Below are 17,941 nucleotides of genomic sequence, written 5' to 3'. Positions count from 1 at the left end.
GGGTGGGGAGGGGTTTAGGAATAGGGTGCTGATGACAGATCTGAAAGGGGAGGAGGCTATTACCTGAGGAACAGGAACCATTTTGCAATATCAGCTAATATGGGGTCCCAGATGGGAAGTTGGGTGGTCAGCAGGTTAAAGCTGTGGAACTCCTTACCTCCTTCAGTCTTCCCTTCCTGATAATCTTCAGGCCTTTAAAACCGAACCTTAGCATCACCTAATCACTACTTCCTAATTTATCTTGACTTCTTTCCTCTTCTTTTCAATCTTGATGGAATCCTACACTATGGGTCTCAGCTTCTCAATAGCAAATGAGGAAAGAAAATGCATTTATAGCACCACTCTTGGATATGAAAGAACCTATAACAAAGTCAGCCTCCTGGAATTGTACCAAAGCAACACTCCTGGGCATTCGACAGTCCATTACATGTACTGGGCTGCTTCTCATCATGTGGCAATCCATTAATGACATAAGGCAGCTAAGGACATTTAAAGGAGTAAAATGAGGTCAATCTTGTCCAAATCTTTTGCTGCAATTCCAATTTTCCATAAAAACAGATAATCCTAGTTGGGAACTGAGTCAGGGAGCACCCAATGGATTTAGCATAGCTCCGTGATAATGTGCCAAACGACAAGTCCAGGCACAGTGGGAGTATCTCATTGGCCCACTGGGGAATTCATTTTGCTGGCAGTTTTGAAATTCCTGTTTGTCTTAACATCTGTAAAAACAGTATAAAAGCATGTTTTTAATCTTTTCTGCATCTAAATACAATTGGAGAAGCCAGCTCAACCAGAAAACAATTCCAAAATATTATAGCCAATACTGGGCAACAGCACAAGTATTAATAACCCCTCAGAGGATCATTCCCCTTTATGGCCTTTAAATTTGCCTCTATCTCACTGAAATGTAACCTAACAACAGTTATAACTAATTTACAATGCAGCAGTCTTTAGCTCTGTTGGTCAAAGATTTATTTCATTCTTCAGGATTATTTTTTTTTTACTATTTTACAATGTATGTTTATATATAAAATCCTGCTGAAAAATATGATAAAATCAATTAAGTGGGAATATTTTCACAATCCTGCAACTAGGAAGTTTAACGCATGAGGGAGTAGAATATATTGATTTTCTTCACAGATTTTTAGGCAGATATACCTTAACTAATTGGGATTAGCAAAAGGGACAACTATGTACAGGTATTAAAGGAAGGCTCAAGGGTTCCTGACTCAGGCAGTCTTAAAGGGACAGGCATCGATTTTTCCCCACTTGCACCTCTTCCCTGTAATTTTGAAGTTTAATTTTTATTTGAAGAACAATGACTGTCACTGTTAGAGGTGAGTAACCCATCTATTAGCAACTCCATTAAGTATTGGGGATCAACTGTTTGCAGCCCGAGCAAGAGTTAATTTCAGTGACTTGGATTCTGGACCAGAGGGGTGGGGTAGTGATCTCCACTCTCTGGTGATGTTAAGGCTTTCTAGAAGTTGGGATTTGAACATTGAGGTGTAAAAACAAGTATGTCATTTGTTTCAGGTGACGTTGACCATTGCAGACCTGGAAGCTTCTAGATTTAACCCCTGGCCTCTGCCGAGGTCAAAGAAAAAGAATGTATGAATCATGAAACGTCGTGTGAAATAATTGCCCTTCTTAGATCACCAAGGTAGTAGTAGTAGGAGTGAGGCCTATCAGGTTTGATGGGGAATGGATTAGATCTCAAAACCGCATCCTCTTGAGTGCCATTGTTCTACTTCTGCATTGTTAATTTTGATGATATTTGTGAATGAAACTTTCTTTTTTAAATCAAGAAGCCCCAGTGAATGGTCAGCCATAGGTCCTTACAAAAAGGCTGAAAGTAAAGGTAGGACAAGGTAAAGAAAGAAATATAGTTAAAAGTCCATAAATATGGGAAAAGGGGAAATATGGTTCCACAGTTTTGAGATTCTGAAGAAAGATTAGTTAGAAAAACAGACTGCGCAATGAATCTTGATTTCAACAGAGTGAAGATGTAGACATGAGGCAGAACATCTAAGAGTGTCTCTGGAGCTGATGAAGGAGGGTCAGAGGAGCAATTATGGTGGCGGGGGGGCGGCGGGGTGGAAGGTTATGATGAAGAAAAGATTGAAGGGTAGAAGACAGTATTCAAATCTCTGTGGGAAATGGATTTAACCAGGAAGTAAGAGTTTTGGTGGTTGGGGGTATGGGGAGAAATGCTTGGCATGAAGGAGGGAGGTATTGGAGAAAATGTGCAAGTTCCATTATACATCAGAGGAAATCTGAGGCTGTGTCTGCTAATAGATTATTGTAGTAATTATAGTTTTGATAAATGTAGGACTGTAGCTTTAAAGAATAATCCTGTGTTGTAAGATCACATGATCTGTGTAAACCTACCAGTTTGAAGTGCGGGGAACCTTAAAGAGGGAGCTCTTCTTTAGTTATAGAGTTAGATGCACATATGTAGCTGCTGCTGCTGCTGCTGCTGCTGCTGCTATGTAAATAAAGTTTAATGTTTCTGCCAAGACACGTTGCCTAAAAATTCAACTCTAACAAACTGGCGATGAGGATAAATCAGATCTGGTGCTGTCCCTCGCCCAGACATTGAGAGTATCTAAGGTAGTTAAAAAGAAAGGAAGATATACTCATCCAAGATGCCACAGTTTGGCAGAATTGATCCCTTCGAGCCAGACGCAGGTGACTGGTCTCAATATATAGAATGCCTTGGGTTCTACTTTCAAACTGACAAAATGATGGGGGAGGAGAAGAGGAGAGCGATTCTCCCGAGTATTTGTGGGAGTAAGGCCTACAGTTTAATTCAAAGCTTGACGGCCCCCAATGCCCCTGATTCAAAGACCTTCCATGAATTAGCAGACCTCATTAAGGGACATTTTCAACCCAGCTCTCAGTCACATTGCAGAGGTTCAGGTTCAATTCATCGAATAGAGCCCTGTGGGACACCATTGCTACCTACGTGGCAAAATTCAAACAACTAACGGAATATTGTGATTTCGGTGAAACCCTGAATGAGATGCTCAGGGATTATTTGGTCTGTGGTGTGCAAGATGATGCTATTCAGCAAAGATTGTTGGCTGAAGTGGATTTTGATTTTAAGAAAGCATTAGAAATAGCGCTTGCGATGGAAAGCACTGTAAGGAGATTCACAAGCAATTCAAGGTGAACAAAATGGCCTAGTTGGGCGGGAACGGTCAGCCAAAAGTGGCACGAAAAGCCGGGAGTCCACTGCGAAATGGGAAACAGCTCCCTCTACCGGAAAATTTAGAGAAAACAATCATACTCCTAACGATTGCCGATTTAAAGAGGTGGAGTGCTTTTTTTTTGTCACAAAAGAGGGCACATATTGAAACATTGCAAAGCAAGATTAAAACAGGCTTCCAGGCAACAAACAAAGTCAAATGACGTGTATAATGTGGAAGAACCAGAAACAACCAATTCTGACATTTATTCCTTATTCAACATGAAAGTAGGGAAGACAAAGTGAATGGGAAACCCTTAAACCTGCTGCTTCTACCGCTGCAGTAAGAGAGCACACTTTCAGATATTTGAGTAAAGGTGCTCAACAATTAAATTTGGAACAGACTTCTGCCAAGTTGAAAACGTATACAGGTGAAGAAATCCAAGTAAAGGGTATTACCTGTGTACCTGTTTATTATAGACACCAAGCAACACAACTACCAGTGATGGTGGTAGAAGGCAAAGGACCAAGCCTTCTAGCTCGTGGTTGGTTGAAAGAGATTAAATTAAACTGCTCTGAAATCTCTCAGCTGCGAGGAGGACGACTGCCAGAGCTGCTAAAAAAATAAAATGACACCATCTTCCGGGATGAACTGGGGAAAATCAAAGGCTTACAGGCCAAGATTTACATGGACTCAGAAGCAACTCCTCGCTTCTCGAAAGCAAAACTGGTTCCATATGCTCCAAGAGAGGTTGACGCTGAGTTGAACCAGCTAAAGAGGCTGGATGTCATAAGAGCAGTTCAGTTCTCAGGAGTGGGCAGCACTCCTGTCCTAAAACTGGATCAGACCATCTGGATCTGTGGGGACTATAAACTAACGGTCAACAAAGCAGCCAAACTGGACAGGTACTCTATTCCCAAGAATGAAGACCTCTATGCCAAACAAGCAGGAGGAACAACATATACAAAGCTTAATACGAGTCACACATATCAGCAACTAGAACTGGATGATGCTTCCAGAGAATTTGTGACCATAAACACCCACAAAGGGTTATATCAATACACATGCCTGCCCTTCGGTGTTTCTTCAGCCTGTGCCACTTTCCAGGGGACAATGGAGAACTTGCTACAAGGACTACCTCAAGTTGTGGTCTACCTGGACAATGTACTAATAACTGGATTCATGGAAATGGAACACTTGGCTAATCAGGACCCTGATTAACACCCTGTTGAAGAGAAGGTTAAAGCTATCAGAGAGGCACCTGCACCTAAGAACGTCTCTAAATTTAAATCATTTTTAGGGATGGTAAACTATTATGGTCAATTCCTACCCAACTTATCAACAGTCTGAGCCCCTCTACACTCACTGCTAAAGAGAAACCAGCATTGGGTTTGGAAGTCACCCCAGGAAGAAGCCTTCATGAAAGTCAAGCAGCTCTTGCACGCTTCAAATTTGTTGAAATACTACGACCCAACTAAAGGAATTGGTGCTAACCTGCGATGTGTCCTCCATATGGAGTGGGAGCAGTACTCTCTCTCAAGATAGACGATGGTGCAGAAAGGCCAAAAGGCTATGTATCCAGGACACTTACCACAGCCAAAAAAAGATATTCTCAAGTCGAAAAGGTCTGTCGATTATTTTTGGTGTTAAAAAATTCCACCAATACGTGCGTGGGCAACACTTCACAATAGTATCAGACCACAAACCACTCTTGGGTCTGTTTAGCGAGGATAAGGCTATTCCTCCCATAGCTTCTGCATGAATTCAAAGATGGGATCTAATCTTAGCAGCATATGAATACAGTTTTGTGCATAGACTGGTGATTCATATAGCCAATGCACTAAGTCACCTTCCTTTGCAAGAGAACAATGAACATGTCTCAATTCCCCAAGAGATCGTATTTGCAATGTTTCCTGGATTCCTCATCAGTCTGTGCCAGGCAGATAAGGAACAGAACAAATCATGATCTACTCCTCTCTCGAATGAGAGACTAAGTGTTAAATGGATGGTCCCAGGAATCAGTCCCTGATGAATTGAAGCCATTTTTCAACCGAAGACACGAAACAAGCAGTCAAGATGGTATTCTATTATGGAGTGCGCAAGTAGTATTTCCTTCACAAGGAAGGGAACCACTCTTAGTGGAGTTACACAGTGCGCATTCAGGAATCTTAAGAATGTAGATGATCGCGCGAAGTTATCTTTGGTGGCTGGGAATGGATGGTGATATTAAGGAGGTGGTTAAACACTGTGTGCAATACCAACAGTTACAGAAGTTGCCAGTGGCAGCCCCATTACACCTATGGGAGTTATCTGGTAGACCCTGGGTGAGACTGCACATAGATTACGTCGGTCCTTTCCTTGGAACCTTGCTTCTACTGATTATAGATGCTCATTCCAAGTGGATAGACATTTATGAGGTTAAGTCGCTAATGTCAGGCACTACTATATAAAAAAGTTACACCAAAGCTTTTCTATCCATGGATTGCCAGAAGTAATTGCCTCACATAGTGGTACTGCATTTACTAGCACTGGATTTCAAAGATTTGTCAGCCTAAATGGTATCAACCATGTGAAGACTGTGCCATACCATCAGTCATCTAACAGACTGGCAGAAAGAGCAGTACAAACTTTTAAGGAGGGAATGAAAAAATTAGCAGGTGAATCGTTGGAAACTAAACTTGCTCTTTTCCTATTTCACTATAGAACAATCCCAAACACTATTACAGGTGCCATCTTCGAACAAGACTAAGCTTGAAACTTCCCAATTTGGAGGGAAAGGTGGAGAAGAGTCAAGAGAACCAAAAAGCGACTCATGATTTGCGTAGTCATGAGCGACAATTTACTGTTGGTGAAGCAGTATATGTGAGGAATTTCGGTGGAGGACCGAAGTGGTTACCTGGTAAAGTAAGCTCTGTGACCAGACCATTGTCGTACCACATAGAAGTGGAGAGCCGGATCACCCGTAAGCACGTGGATCATTTCAGAAGAAGGGAGGTACCCCAATAAGATGATGTTCCACCTGTAACTATTGTTGAACCTGTTGAAGTTGTTCAATCAAGGATAGACATGCCTGATGTCTCTGTCGGGGTGGATGACACTGAACTGCCTGTGCCTAATGAGGTACTTCATGTTATTGCAATTCCAGAGAATGTGGTTCCTGCAAAAGTTTTGGAAGTTGTGGAGCTACAATGTTCCACACGGATCAGGAGACCACCTGAAAGACTGATCTTATGACCTGTGTAAATATTGTAATGTCATGAGATAAATATCCTTGTAAATACAAAATGTACAGAGAAGTTAAAGGAGGAGGAATGTAGTAATTATATAAGGAGGACTGTAGCTTTAAGAATAATCCGGTGTTAAGATCACATGACCTGTGTAAACCAGTTTGCAGTGCAGGGAACCTCTAAGAGACAGTTCTTCTTTAGTTATAGAGTTAGATGCACAAGCGTAGCTGCTGCTGTCTTTGTGAATAAAGTTTAATGTTTCCACCAAGAAAAGATGCCTGGAAAATCAATTCTATGACAGCTATGATGAAGGATGTCAGCAAGTAAAACAGCAACTAAAAGCCAGCTCAAGATGCATGTGAAGGAAGTTCAATATAGTGAAGCTGCAACAGGAGGCCCAGATTGATTCAACTCCCTAGCCATCAGAGAGGAAACTTGCATCTTCAGTTTGTTTTGTATTTGATTAACGATTCAAGAGATGAAAGTTATTCATTCTTATTGAAGAACTTAAATACTTAGGCCACAGCACGTACAAATTTAAATGTTAAAGTATTGGTAAAACTTAATCCAGGAGGTTGGATTTATAGCCACCGTTTTGAAAGCCTCTCAAGTTTTCAAAATGGTGGATGTGAATAAGGCCTATGAAAGTTAATTGACTTAGTAAGATAGACATTTGAAAATGTCAATAAGGGAAGCTCTGAATAACAGCAATGATTTTCATTTGAATTCTCACTGCGAGTATCAATAATTACTAGAATTGACATTTGTTTATACACTTCAATGTTCAAATCCCACTTCTAGAAAACTGCATTACCTCAAAGTCACTACCTCCTCCCTCTGGTCCAAAATCCAAGTCACTGAAATGAATTCTTGCTCGGACCAACACTTAAAGGAGCTGCTAAAAGATGGTTTATTCACCTCTAACAGTGACAGACATTGTGCTTCAAATAAAAAATATACTTCAAAATTACAGGGAAAGGGCAAGTGGGAAAAATTGATGCTTATCCCTTTAAGATTTCCTGTGTCAGGAAACCCTGAGCCTTCCTTTAATATCTCTACACAGTTGTCCCCTTTGCTAATCCCAATTAGTTCAGGTATCTCTGCCTAAAGATCTCTGAAGAAAATCAATATATTCTACTCCTTCATGCCTTTAACTTTCTAGTTGTAGGATTGTGAAAATATTCCCACTTAAGTAATTTTATCATATTTTTCAGCAGGATTTTATATATAAACAAAATTACATAATTGTAAAATAGTAAAAAGTAATCCTGAAAAATGATGTAAATCTTTGACCAACATACCTAAAGACTGATGCATTGTAAATTAATTATAATTGTTGTTAGGTTACATTTCAGTGAGATAGAGGCAAATTTAAAGGCCATAAAGCAGAATGATCCCCTGATGGGTCATTAAGACTTGCGCTGTTGCCCAGTGTGGAAGTGGGCTATATGGGCCATTAACATTATAGGTTCCCTCTCTGCTCTGTGCTGAGTGAGTCTAGAACTGGGACAGCATTGAGGGTGCAAATAGATTTCGATGGAGAGAAAAATCAACCAAGATTCTTACACCAGCTCACAATCCAGTGACCTCTGCTGGAGGGTGCATGTGGGTGGGCAAGGTCAGACTTGACCACAACTTCTACCTTCTCTCGATGTCACAACCAATGAACCTGCTGAGACCGAACGTTTAAGTTCACATATGAAGAATGGAGGACAACAGCTACTGTCCATTGAACTGCATCCAGCACATGTCAGCACCTCCAGGAGAGAAGAGAGGAAACCTGGAGGGGGGAGTGGGCAGGTTGTTGCGGTAATAAAAGGAACTTACAGGACAACTGGGAGCAAAATCCTAATCTCTACAAATCATAGCGAGATGGATGACTGTAGCCAGCAAGCAGAATGAGGAGAACTGAAGGCAAATGGTTTATTTTGAGTCATCAGCTTGGAGTGGAGGTTTTAAGCCTGAATAACGCAAACAGGAATTCTGGAATCAGTGTTTAGACAGATACCTGTAAATACTGCATCTTATCCTCTTGCATCTCTCTCATTGGGTACACCTGTGGTACTCCCCTTTCCAATGCTGAAAAGTCATACTTGGCAATGCGATCCACTGTCAGGATTTCAGTGGTGCAGTTATAATCATAGGGCCTTTCATAGAAAGATTCAGGGTGAATTGCTCCATCCTGACTGTTTTCTGTAACAAAGAAATTCATCTGATGAGTTACTTTGATTCAAATCTGTGTGAAGCTCAATCTGCAACATGACTTTTTCTAGAACGCAACTTTAATGAAGCTTGAAATTAAATTAAAAAGCAATTGCAAAATAGATGTTATATTTTACACCACAAGGAAATGTAACAGTACATTACACATGGGAGGGAATCAGCTGAATTAGCAATTAAATTCACAAGGAGATCTTAATGCACAGACGCCATGAACTAGACTTTGCAATTCATAGAAGTGCTGCATGAGTGGGGTAATGCTCAGTAGGGATGTTAAGGAACCATTTTAAGGGCTTTCTGCATCTGTACTTTGCACAAAATAGGGACATTCCATGGATCGGGCCATGTGCACAGGACCGCTGCCCAGAATGGATCATCAACTGAAGGTTTGTGTGTTCAAGACCCACCCCAAAGGCTTGAGCACAAAAATCAAAGCTGACAGACACTCCAGTGCAGTACTGAACAAGGGCAGCACTGTCAAGGCGTTCAACCGAGGCTCCGTCAGCAATCCCTTGTGGATGTAAAATATCCCAAGGCACTATTTAGAAGAAAAGGCAGTGGAAGTTATATCCAATGTCCTGGCTAATATTTATCCCTCAATTAACATCACAAAAATAGATTATCTGCAGTCATTACTACATTGGATGTTTGTGGGAGCTTGCTGTGTGCAAATTGGTTGTCGTGTTTTCTACATTACAAGCAGAGTAACTACCTTTCAAAAGTATTTAATTGGCTGTAATGCACTTTGGGACATCCTGTGGTCATGAAAGGTGCCATATAAATGCAAGTCTTTTGTTGTGTATTGCACTGAGTAAGGCTAACATGTTCAGCTGCAGGCAGCCATTATTGTACTAACTTTATTTACACCTGACCCAACAGAGAGGGCAGCAGAGAGCACAATATAACAAAAAACTCAGGTCTTACAAATCTGCTACATCAATCTTTTTTTATTTTTGCAGTGTTGTAGGAAACTGCACCATGTCCTATGTACAGAAACACTAGAGATAGGGCCATGTGCCACCACAAAGAGGTACTGCTGTATTGACAACTAGACAGAGAAGCTGTACACACAGGGCTATGTACTAAACAATAGCACTGCGCAGATTGGGTGTACACAATGGTACTACACGAACTGAATGTACACAGTGGTGTTGCATGGGTTGAGTGTACATCATACAAGCTCCTCAGATGAACTGGGGACAAAGACTTTAAATGGACAAAATCTGCAATACATGGCTGAACATGATACTACACATGGTATAGCATTTTAAAACTCAACACAAAGATAAATTCAAGACACTAATTGATGTTAGCCATGTACAGAATTCAATAAAGGAGGAAGTTTACCTTCATCTATTTCATCGTTGGACATGATAGCTACACATTTTTCCCAGACGCTTTTTACATCAGCCCTGTAGCGGTCACAAGCCCAAAGGAACAATGGCAGAAGAATGGACTGCACTATGGAGCACCATAGGAAACATAACACCATCCAGGTATAAGAGGTGTCATACTTGAGGCTTGCAAAACTCACCACCTGGAAAACAGAAAGAGATTTACTTGAAATCTGAAGAGCTCAGGAACAGCTTAAAACACATTAAATTTCAAACACTGATGTTATGTTTTCACTCGTACAGGGTTTGTTATTTCCTCCCCCTCCCCTCTTTTACTGAAGGCACTGTTGGGGTACACGTCCACAGATGTTGGGGTACATGTCCACAGATGTTGGGGTACACGTCCACAGATGTTGGGGTACACGTCCACAGATGTTGGGGTACACGTCCACAGATGTTGGGGTACACGTCCACAGATGTTGGGGTACACGTCCACAGATGTTGGGGTACACGTCCACAGATGTTGGGGTACACGTCCACAGATGTTGGACTGCACTCTGGTACTTCACCCAAGTGGTTATTGTTCATGATGGGCAATCATGATCAAGTATGAATCTGACCTGCGAGTCAACAGGTATCATGGATGAGCCTGGTCCTGTTCTCACTCTAATATCCACATCCAGCAAGAACTGGAAGCAAAGGAGAATCTTGGCTGAATTTTCCTATCTCAGAGATTGCAGCCAATTTCCACCAGCTCATATGAGCCAACTCAGTACTGACTGCGGATTGCCATTTATACAACTCAACTTCATGATTCACCACTAACAAAGATGGAAATGATTTGGTAAAGATGGAAATGATTTGGTAGAGACAGGTGCGATTTGCAATTGTGATGATACCTAGCTTCCTAACCAGATTCCCTTTAAAATAAATCACACATTAATATACATCTCCTAGTTTATCATCTCTATAACATGGGTGCTCCATAATCTAAATTAGTATGTAAAAGCCCTCCCTTATTGTCTGAGATAGTGAGGGCCTCTCCTTTGACAGCAGTGATGAGATTGTTTTCTGTGGGAATTACAATCATATTGTAGCAAGCATGTGACAAAATGGGTATGATGCCAAAAATAATCCCTTTCTCCAGCAACGTTTTCCCACAATTCATTAAGAGTCGAACGAATGATGGCTTGAATAAGGAGGCTACGATCAGTTTTGTTCCTAACAGCCTTTGAGCACAGAGTTCTGTTTTAAAGGCGTTTAACTTTCTCAGCCTTTTCCTCTTTTTGACCAGACACATGAGCAATCTACTCAATCCTGTAATTCCGGAATACTATTTGCAGATAATCTAAGAGAGCAGAACAAGTGGATGCATGTTCAAACTGGTGAGAAGCAGGTTTAGGACTAACGTCAGGGTAGAATGCCTTCGTCAAGAAGTCAAGCAACACTTGGAATGAGTTTCTGGGTAGCATATGGAAAGCAAAAATCATGAAATCATTTCAAGACTCCGTTAGATGCCAGTGGGGAAAGCTGTAGACCTTTCACTTGGAGTGACATGTGAAGATGGATGGATGGAAAATCTTGAGTGCGTGCGTGATTCATTTAAGTGTGTGGCCCCTTTAAATTATTTTGGGTAGCTGTTCATGCATGGTAACTTACAGGGGCTGACCTGGCCTACATGGGGATTTTGAGGTTGCTGTGCAGCCATCCAACCATGTACCGTGCAGGAAATACTGCTGCAAAGATCCAGGATCTTGTGACCTTTAGCCTCTACCAATACTGTTTTGTAAACAGCCAATAGCAGAGTTGTTAGGCAAGCCTTCAATGGCTCTCAAGTTTTTCTCTCTCCCCTAATGGGAAGGGCACTCTGACTCCTCTCTGCTCCGCCCCCTTGTCCAGAACAATCAATGATGGCAACTCATCAAATTAACCAATTGTGATCATGAATCTAATCCAGGACACAGTATTTGAAGTCATACACATTGTATCTCACACTACCAATTTTCTCCCCTCTCCTTATCTTCTAAGCATTGTAACTCCTCACTGGGGTATGACTGCACAGATGACCATCCAGTACATTGGCCAAGTAGCCATCCTTCATTTATGAAAGTTGGCAATGGATTTTGCCAGGCTAAACCACTTCAATCCTAGTCAACTAGAAGTCAACTGTAGCACCCATTCAGGTCACTCCCATTTTATAAGGCAGGATTTATTAAGGGAGCTGTCAGCGCAGTTTCATTAGCCTGAAGGAGGAATTGATTTCTATTACACTAATGGATTCTGTTTATTCACAAAGGCTTTCATGTTGAATTTACAGAACTCTTATCAGAAAAAACTCTTAAATCAAAGAAAATAGCTGTTCTAAAGGAAGAATTACTTTAAATTACTTGCAAGATTGATGGATTTTAGAATTAATCCAATAATAAAAGCCATGCAGAGATCACAGCACTCAGTGCCATGCCCTTCATAGCAACAGGTGACTCATCCCTTCGTGATCTGGGACCTTACTGATGGATGCAGTGAAACCAATGAGGATAATATTGGATTAAGTATCAAAGCCTGTCAGTGAGTCACAGAAAAACATTGCAGAGTTTCAAAAATACAAGACGACAGCAGTGTAGTCACTGACCCCAACTCGATTCAGTGACTGTAATATTTAGTTCAGAGACTGCCCTTCCTGATGCATAAACACAAGGTAGATGAACTTAATCATTTAATTTGTCTTCTCTGATCCTGTTTTCATCCTTGATGGCATGCTGAATAAATGGGAGATATCTCAGCACGTTCAGTGTCGCAGCATTCTGCCTCCAGTTAGCAGGATGATCCAGCCTCAAGAAAAGACACAAGACAACCTCACCCAGAGGCAAATGCCACAACAGCAGCTTGTAACATGACATTGACAGGCGTGGAGCTGGATGATGACATGAGAATAGATTACATGATGCCTTGATTTACAGTGAGAGAGTGGAAGGAAGGTGGTATGATAAAGCGATAGTGGGGTTTCTATTCAAAAGCTTCTGAAGTTCCTTTTGTTGGTTCTCAGGATGTGGGGAAATCTGGAACTAGGGTACACTTTTTAAAAATAAGAGAAATGAGGAGAATTTTCTTCTCGGAGAGTCATTAGTCTTTGGAATTCTCTTCTCCAGACAGCAGTTGAGGCAGGGTCACTGAATTATATTCAAGGTTGATATAGACAGGAAAAGTGGAGTTAAAGCCCCAATCAAATCAGGTATGATCTTATTGAATGGTGGAGCAGGCTAGAGGGGCCAAATGGCCTATTCCTGTTCCTAATGCTTATGGTCCTATTTACTGCCCATCTTTGTTGCCCTGAGCAGGTGGTCTTCTCCTTGCTGCAGTCCATGTGATGGTGGTGCTCCTAGGGTGGTATAAGACAGGGATTCCCAAAATTATAACCCAGCAACAATGTAGTGGTATATGTACATGTCACAACAGTTGCGGTTTGGAGGAGATGCAGTTTCCAAAATCTGACCACTTTTGTTTTTCTTGGCAGGGTTTGTCAGTTGCTGCAAAGCATCTTTAACCAAAAGCATAGTTTAGTCACAATGTGCCCATGATAGAAGGGTTGGAATTGAAGTCAGTGCACAGGTGCTAAACAGGTAAACTGGTTTCACCTGGATGACACTGAGCTTTTGTTGCAGTGGCACCCATCCAGGCTAATGCTGGGCAATCCATCACACTTCAGACTCCAACCCCTGTACACAACAGGCAGGTGTCAAGGGGTCAGGAAGCGCAAAGAATTGGGCCAAGGACACTGCCTTGAGGAACTTCAGCAGCAATCTGCTGGGATGCAATGATTGGCCGTTGACACCCATGAACATCTTCCCAATTGTCAGTTATCACTTCAGCCGAGAGCTTTCCTATTGATTCCCGTTGACCTCAGTGCAAGCACGTTTATTGAATAATGTTTCCTGTTTCCTTTTGGTCTTTCTCCATTAAGCAGCAATAACCTGTACTTATATAGCACCTTTAACATAATAAAGCAACCGAGGTGTTTCACAGGAGGGTTATCAAACAAAATTTGACACCAAGCCACATAAGGACTTTTAGAAAGATGACAATAAGCTTAGCCAAAAAAGGTAGGTTTTCATCAGCAATCCATCGTGTCGAGGATGATTCTTCCTTGCGGATGGATGAGTGGAAATGAGGTGTTGGCTTTGGGTTTGCAGATGGCTTACAAGCCCTATCTTAACCTTGCAGAATTAACTTCAGCAGCTGTCCTCTCTCCGTCTTTCCTACCCTTGTATCTCAGTGGCTGTCCCTGTTGATTGGAAGGTCTTGACACCATTCTCGATGGTAGTCACCATTTTGGTCATGATTCGGCATTTGCTTCCCATGTGTTAATGTTAATAAGGCAGACCTTCATGAAAGCTTTGAGATTATCTTTGAGGCGTTTTCTTTGGCTACTGTGCGAGTGTCTTAAAAAGGTGGGGAGAGAGGTAGAGGAGGGACAGAGCTTTAGGGAGAGAATTCCAAAACTCAGGGCCCATGGCTACTAATGGTGGTGCAATTAAAATCAGAGATAGTCTAGAGGCCGTAACTGGAGAACACAGATATCTTGGAGGGTAATGGGGCTGGAAGAGGTTATAGAGGCAGGGAAGGACAAAGCCATGAAGGGATTTGAAAACAAGGATGAGGATTTTAAAAATCATGGTGTTAATTAACCGAGAGCCAATATAGGTCAATGAGCAGAGGGATGATGGGTGAATGGGACTTGGTGTGAGTTAGAGCACACAGGCAGCAACGTCTTGGATTACCTTCAGTTTAAGCAGGGTAGAACATGGGAGACCAATCAGGAGTGCGATGGAATAAATTGAGTCTAGAGGTAACAAAGGCATGGATGAGGGTTTCAGCAGATGAGTTGAGGCAGGGACGGAATCGGGTGATGTTATGGAGGTTGAAATAGGCCCTCCATTGAGGTCATCTAAAACTCTGCTGCCTACATCTTAACTACATCATCACCCCTGTGCTCACTGACCTATATTGGCTCCTGGTCAAGCAACGTCTTGATTTTAAAATTCTCATCCTTGTTTTCAAATCCCATGGCCTCGCCCTTCCCTATCTCCGTAATCTCCCCCAGCCCCACAACCCTCCAAGTTATCTGTGCTCTCCAGTTATGGCCTTTTAACCATACCCAATCACACCACCATGGTGGTCATGTCTTCAGTTGCCAGGGCCCTAAGCTCTGGAATTCTCTCCCTACACCTCTGCCTCTACCTTGCTTTCCTCCTTTAAGACACTGCTTAAAACCTACCTCTTTGACCAAGCTTTTGGTCATCTGACCTAATACCTCATGTAGTTCAGCATCAGAGGTAAGAGCAGCTGGCACTGAGCTGACATGTTTAACATATTTAACATGAATATATATGGCAATTATACAGCCATGTAGAGGAAATACGAAAACCTTCTTTTAAATTGAGGAATTAAAAAAGGACAAAAATCCAGGGAACAGGGCACCAACAAAGAAACTTCAGCCTCCTGGGCAGACATTTTCTTTTCCACAACAATTTTAATTACAAAACCATCTTTCGCATTTGGCAACATCCTGAGGAGATGCAGGAGGAACACCAGCAGATGGTAAGGGAGAAACTTAGGAGAACTGACTGAATGTATGATCAGAGAGAGCTAGTTTTGAGAACAGTGTGGGATTTGGAGATAGTTGAGAGGGAGTCAGAGTAGCAGTTAATATATGCAGTGTGGTCACCTTGATTTAATAGTTTGAAGTTCATATTTTGGTAATCACCTAAAAGTTAATTTTCAATTAAAATAAACAGGTTCAAATGCTCAACTTGTCATCTCTTTTTATTCCTCCTATTTTCTCTCCCTGGCATTTTGTTTCAGCAATGTGCATTTTCTAATAAGCAAGCTCTGCTGGTTTTATGCTTTTATTTTCAAAAGTTTCCAATATCCTGTTTTCCTCAGTGTGTGCGCCCATTTTGGAGCAATTTTTTTTTTTTTTTTAAAGGTTTTCATTGACTGAAAACTGTATCCAAAATGGCCGACTCCCCAAAATTGACATGCTGGCATTAAAAGGTTTAGAAAACCATGTTCAAAACTCTAAGTACTGCTGATAATTAAAGGATACTGGGTGATAGCTGCTGGACTTCCACCCCTGAGAACTGGCTTTCCAAGAGTTCCATAAGCGTATATTTTCAACTTGCTCCTGAGGTGTGAAATGAGTGTTGCAGAATGGCACCTGTTATAGAAACTGGCCAACTTGTATTCAGATTAAAATCAACTACAACTGGTTTCCATCCACAATGCCAGTTCTACAACAGGGCAGCAAGTAGAAAATACACCCCAACAAATTCAGCTCAGATTGGTGGGACAAAGTCTACTCAGAGTTGTTAAGATCTTACAAGGCTTGTGTTTGAGATAGTCCCAACTCAGTTCCAAGTGGACATGGGCCCAATGCACAAAATCGTTCCTAGTCGGTACTAAGGAAAATGATCAGTTTGGGAAACCAAAAGAATCCTGCTTCCTTACAACAGTTACGACTGTTCTGCTTAAAGGCTGGAAATCAGAGACATCGTTTGGGCAGAGTACAGAAAACTTAACTTTAAACCCCACTTTGCTACATTGGACTTGGGAGCACCTGTGCAGTGAGTCCCTCCTCAAAATGGAAAATGTTCCATTTCCCAGTGCAGCATTCCTTAAACATAAATTTGGCCAAAAAAGGTACAGAGAATGAGAGAAGACCATAGATAACAAGTGAGACAGAAAATCAGGGTGAAACAGAAAGAAAATGAAGAACGGAACGAGTAAACATGTTGGCAGGACAACACTATGACTTTTCTATAGACAAGTCCTTTTCGAATGGAACGTAAAGACTAACTGCTGCAGAATGAAAGAAAGGCTTGTATTCATCTTCATCACATTCCGGAAATAATTCAAGGAGATTCACAAACAATCAACTGCTTCGAGGTTTGCTGTTACTTAGACAAAGAAGGCAGCCATTCGGCACACAGCAAACCACATTAAGATGCATGATCAATCTGCTTCTGTTAAATGGTTTTGGAGGAGGGAGGAATATTGGCTAGCACACTGGGAAACACAGTATGCTACAACACAGAAGAGGCCATTCAGCCCATGGTGCCTGTAGCAGCTCTTTGAAAGAGACATTCAATTAATTGCACTCCCCTGCTCTTTCCTCATGGCTTACAATTTGTTTTTTCTTTTCAAGTACCTATCAAATTTTTCTTTGAAAATTACTGATGAATCAACTTCCATGATCTTTTCAGGCAGCGTCAGATCATCATAACTCACTGGATAAAAATATTCCAATTTCTCCTCGGTTTTCTGGTTGATCTTTTTGGTCGGTAGAAAATCAGTTTCTTGCTATTTACTAGTTTCAAAATCTTTTATAATTTTGATCACAAAATTTTGACTCGCATATGTCCTTTTAAGTTGTGCATCAGAACATTTGTTAAGTACATAAGGAATGCTTGACCTGTGTGTGTGTTCAGCAGGTGCTGCAATGGATGGGTGATGATAGGTGATGCACTGCACTCACAGAAACAGCCTCCATGTACACGAACAAACCCAAATCACTAACAGTCTGTCTCACAAAGGACAGGAGGGCTTTGCAGTTTCAGTATCAACCATTACCGAATCCTTCCAGGTTGAAAGGTGCATCTAAAACGAGTTCAGCAGGCTCTGAATCAGTGATGAAAGGAGAATGGCGGAGGGGTTTGCAGGGAAATAGGATGAGGCAACCAGGGAAGCAACCGGAGCAGCACTGGCAGTATTCCGGGAGCAGCCAATTCACCATTCGTCCCTACTAGGAAATGGTGGGCAATGGGGGAGATTTGAGATGCAGGGGGTAAGAACATTTAGCTTTCTTCCACTTTTCTCCCGTCTTTGCTGCACACACCATCTCTTACTGAGGTGCAGATTCCCCCAATGCTAGTAGACTCAGATACCTCACTATAGTAGACTTTCTTCAAACATG

The 17,941-nt window shown here is 41.6% G+C and overlaps 1 protein-coding gene across 1 annotated transcript in view; it reads right to left on the bottom strand.

The window, feature by feature from the left end:
* gpr153 (G protein-coupled receptor 153) overlaps positions 1 to 17,941 on the bottom strand; it is a 97,507-nt gene that overhangs the window by 9,209 nt on the left and 70,357 nt on the right. The window contains exons 5-6 of the mRNA XM_078557885.1: positions 9,986 to 10,175; positions 8,427 to 8,611 (exon numbers count right to left, since the gene is read on the bottom strand). Coding sequence (XP_078414011.1) covers positions 8,427 to 8,611; positions 9,986 to 10,175 — 375 coding nt within the window. The remainder of the gene's footprint in view (positions 1 to 8,426; positions 8,612 to 9,985; positions 10,176 to 17,941) is intronic.

Source organism: Cetorhinus maximus, chromosome 15 (genome assembly GCF_964194155.1).
Source record: "Cetorhinus maximus chromosome 15, sCetMax3.hap1.1, whole genome shotgun sequence".
In the NCBI taxonomy this organism is placed as follows: domain Eukaryota; kingdom Metazoa; phylum Chordata; class Chondrichthyes; order Lamniformes; family Cetorhinidae; genus Cetorhinus; species Cetorhinus maximus.
The sequence above is the reverse complement of the archived record's forward strand: the minus strand, read 5'-3'. Positions and strand labels throughout refer to the sequence as shown.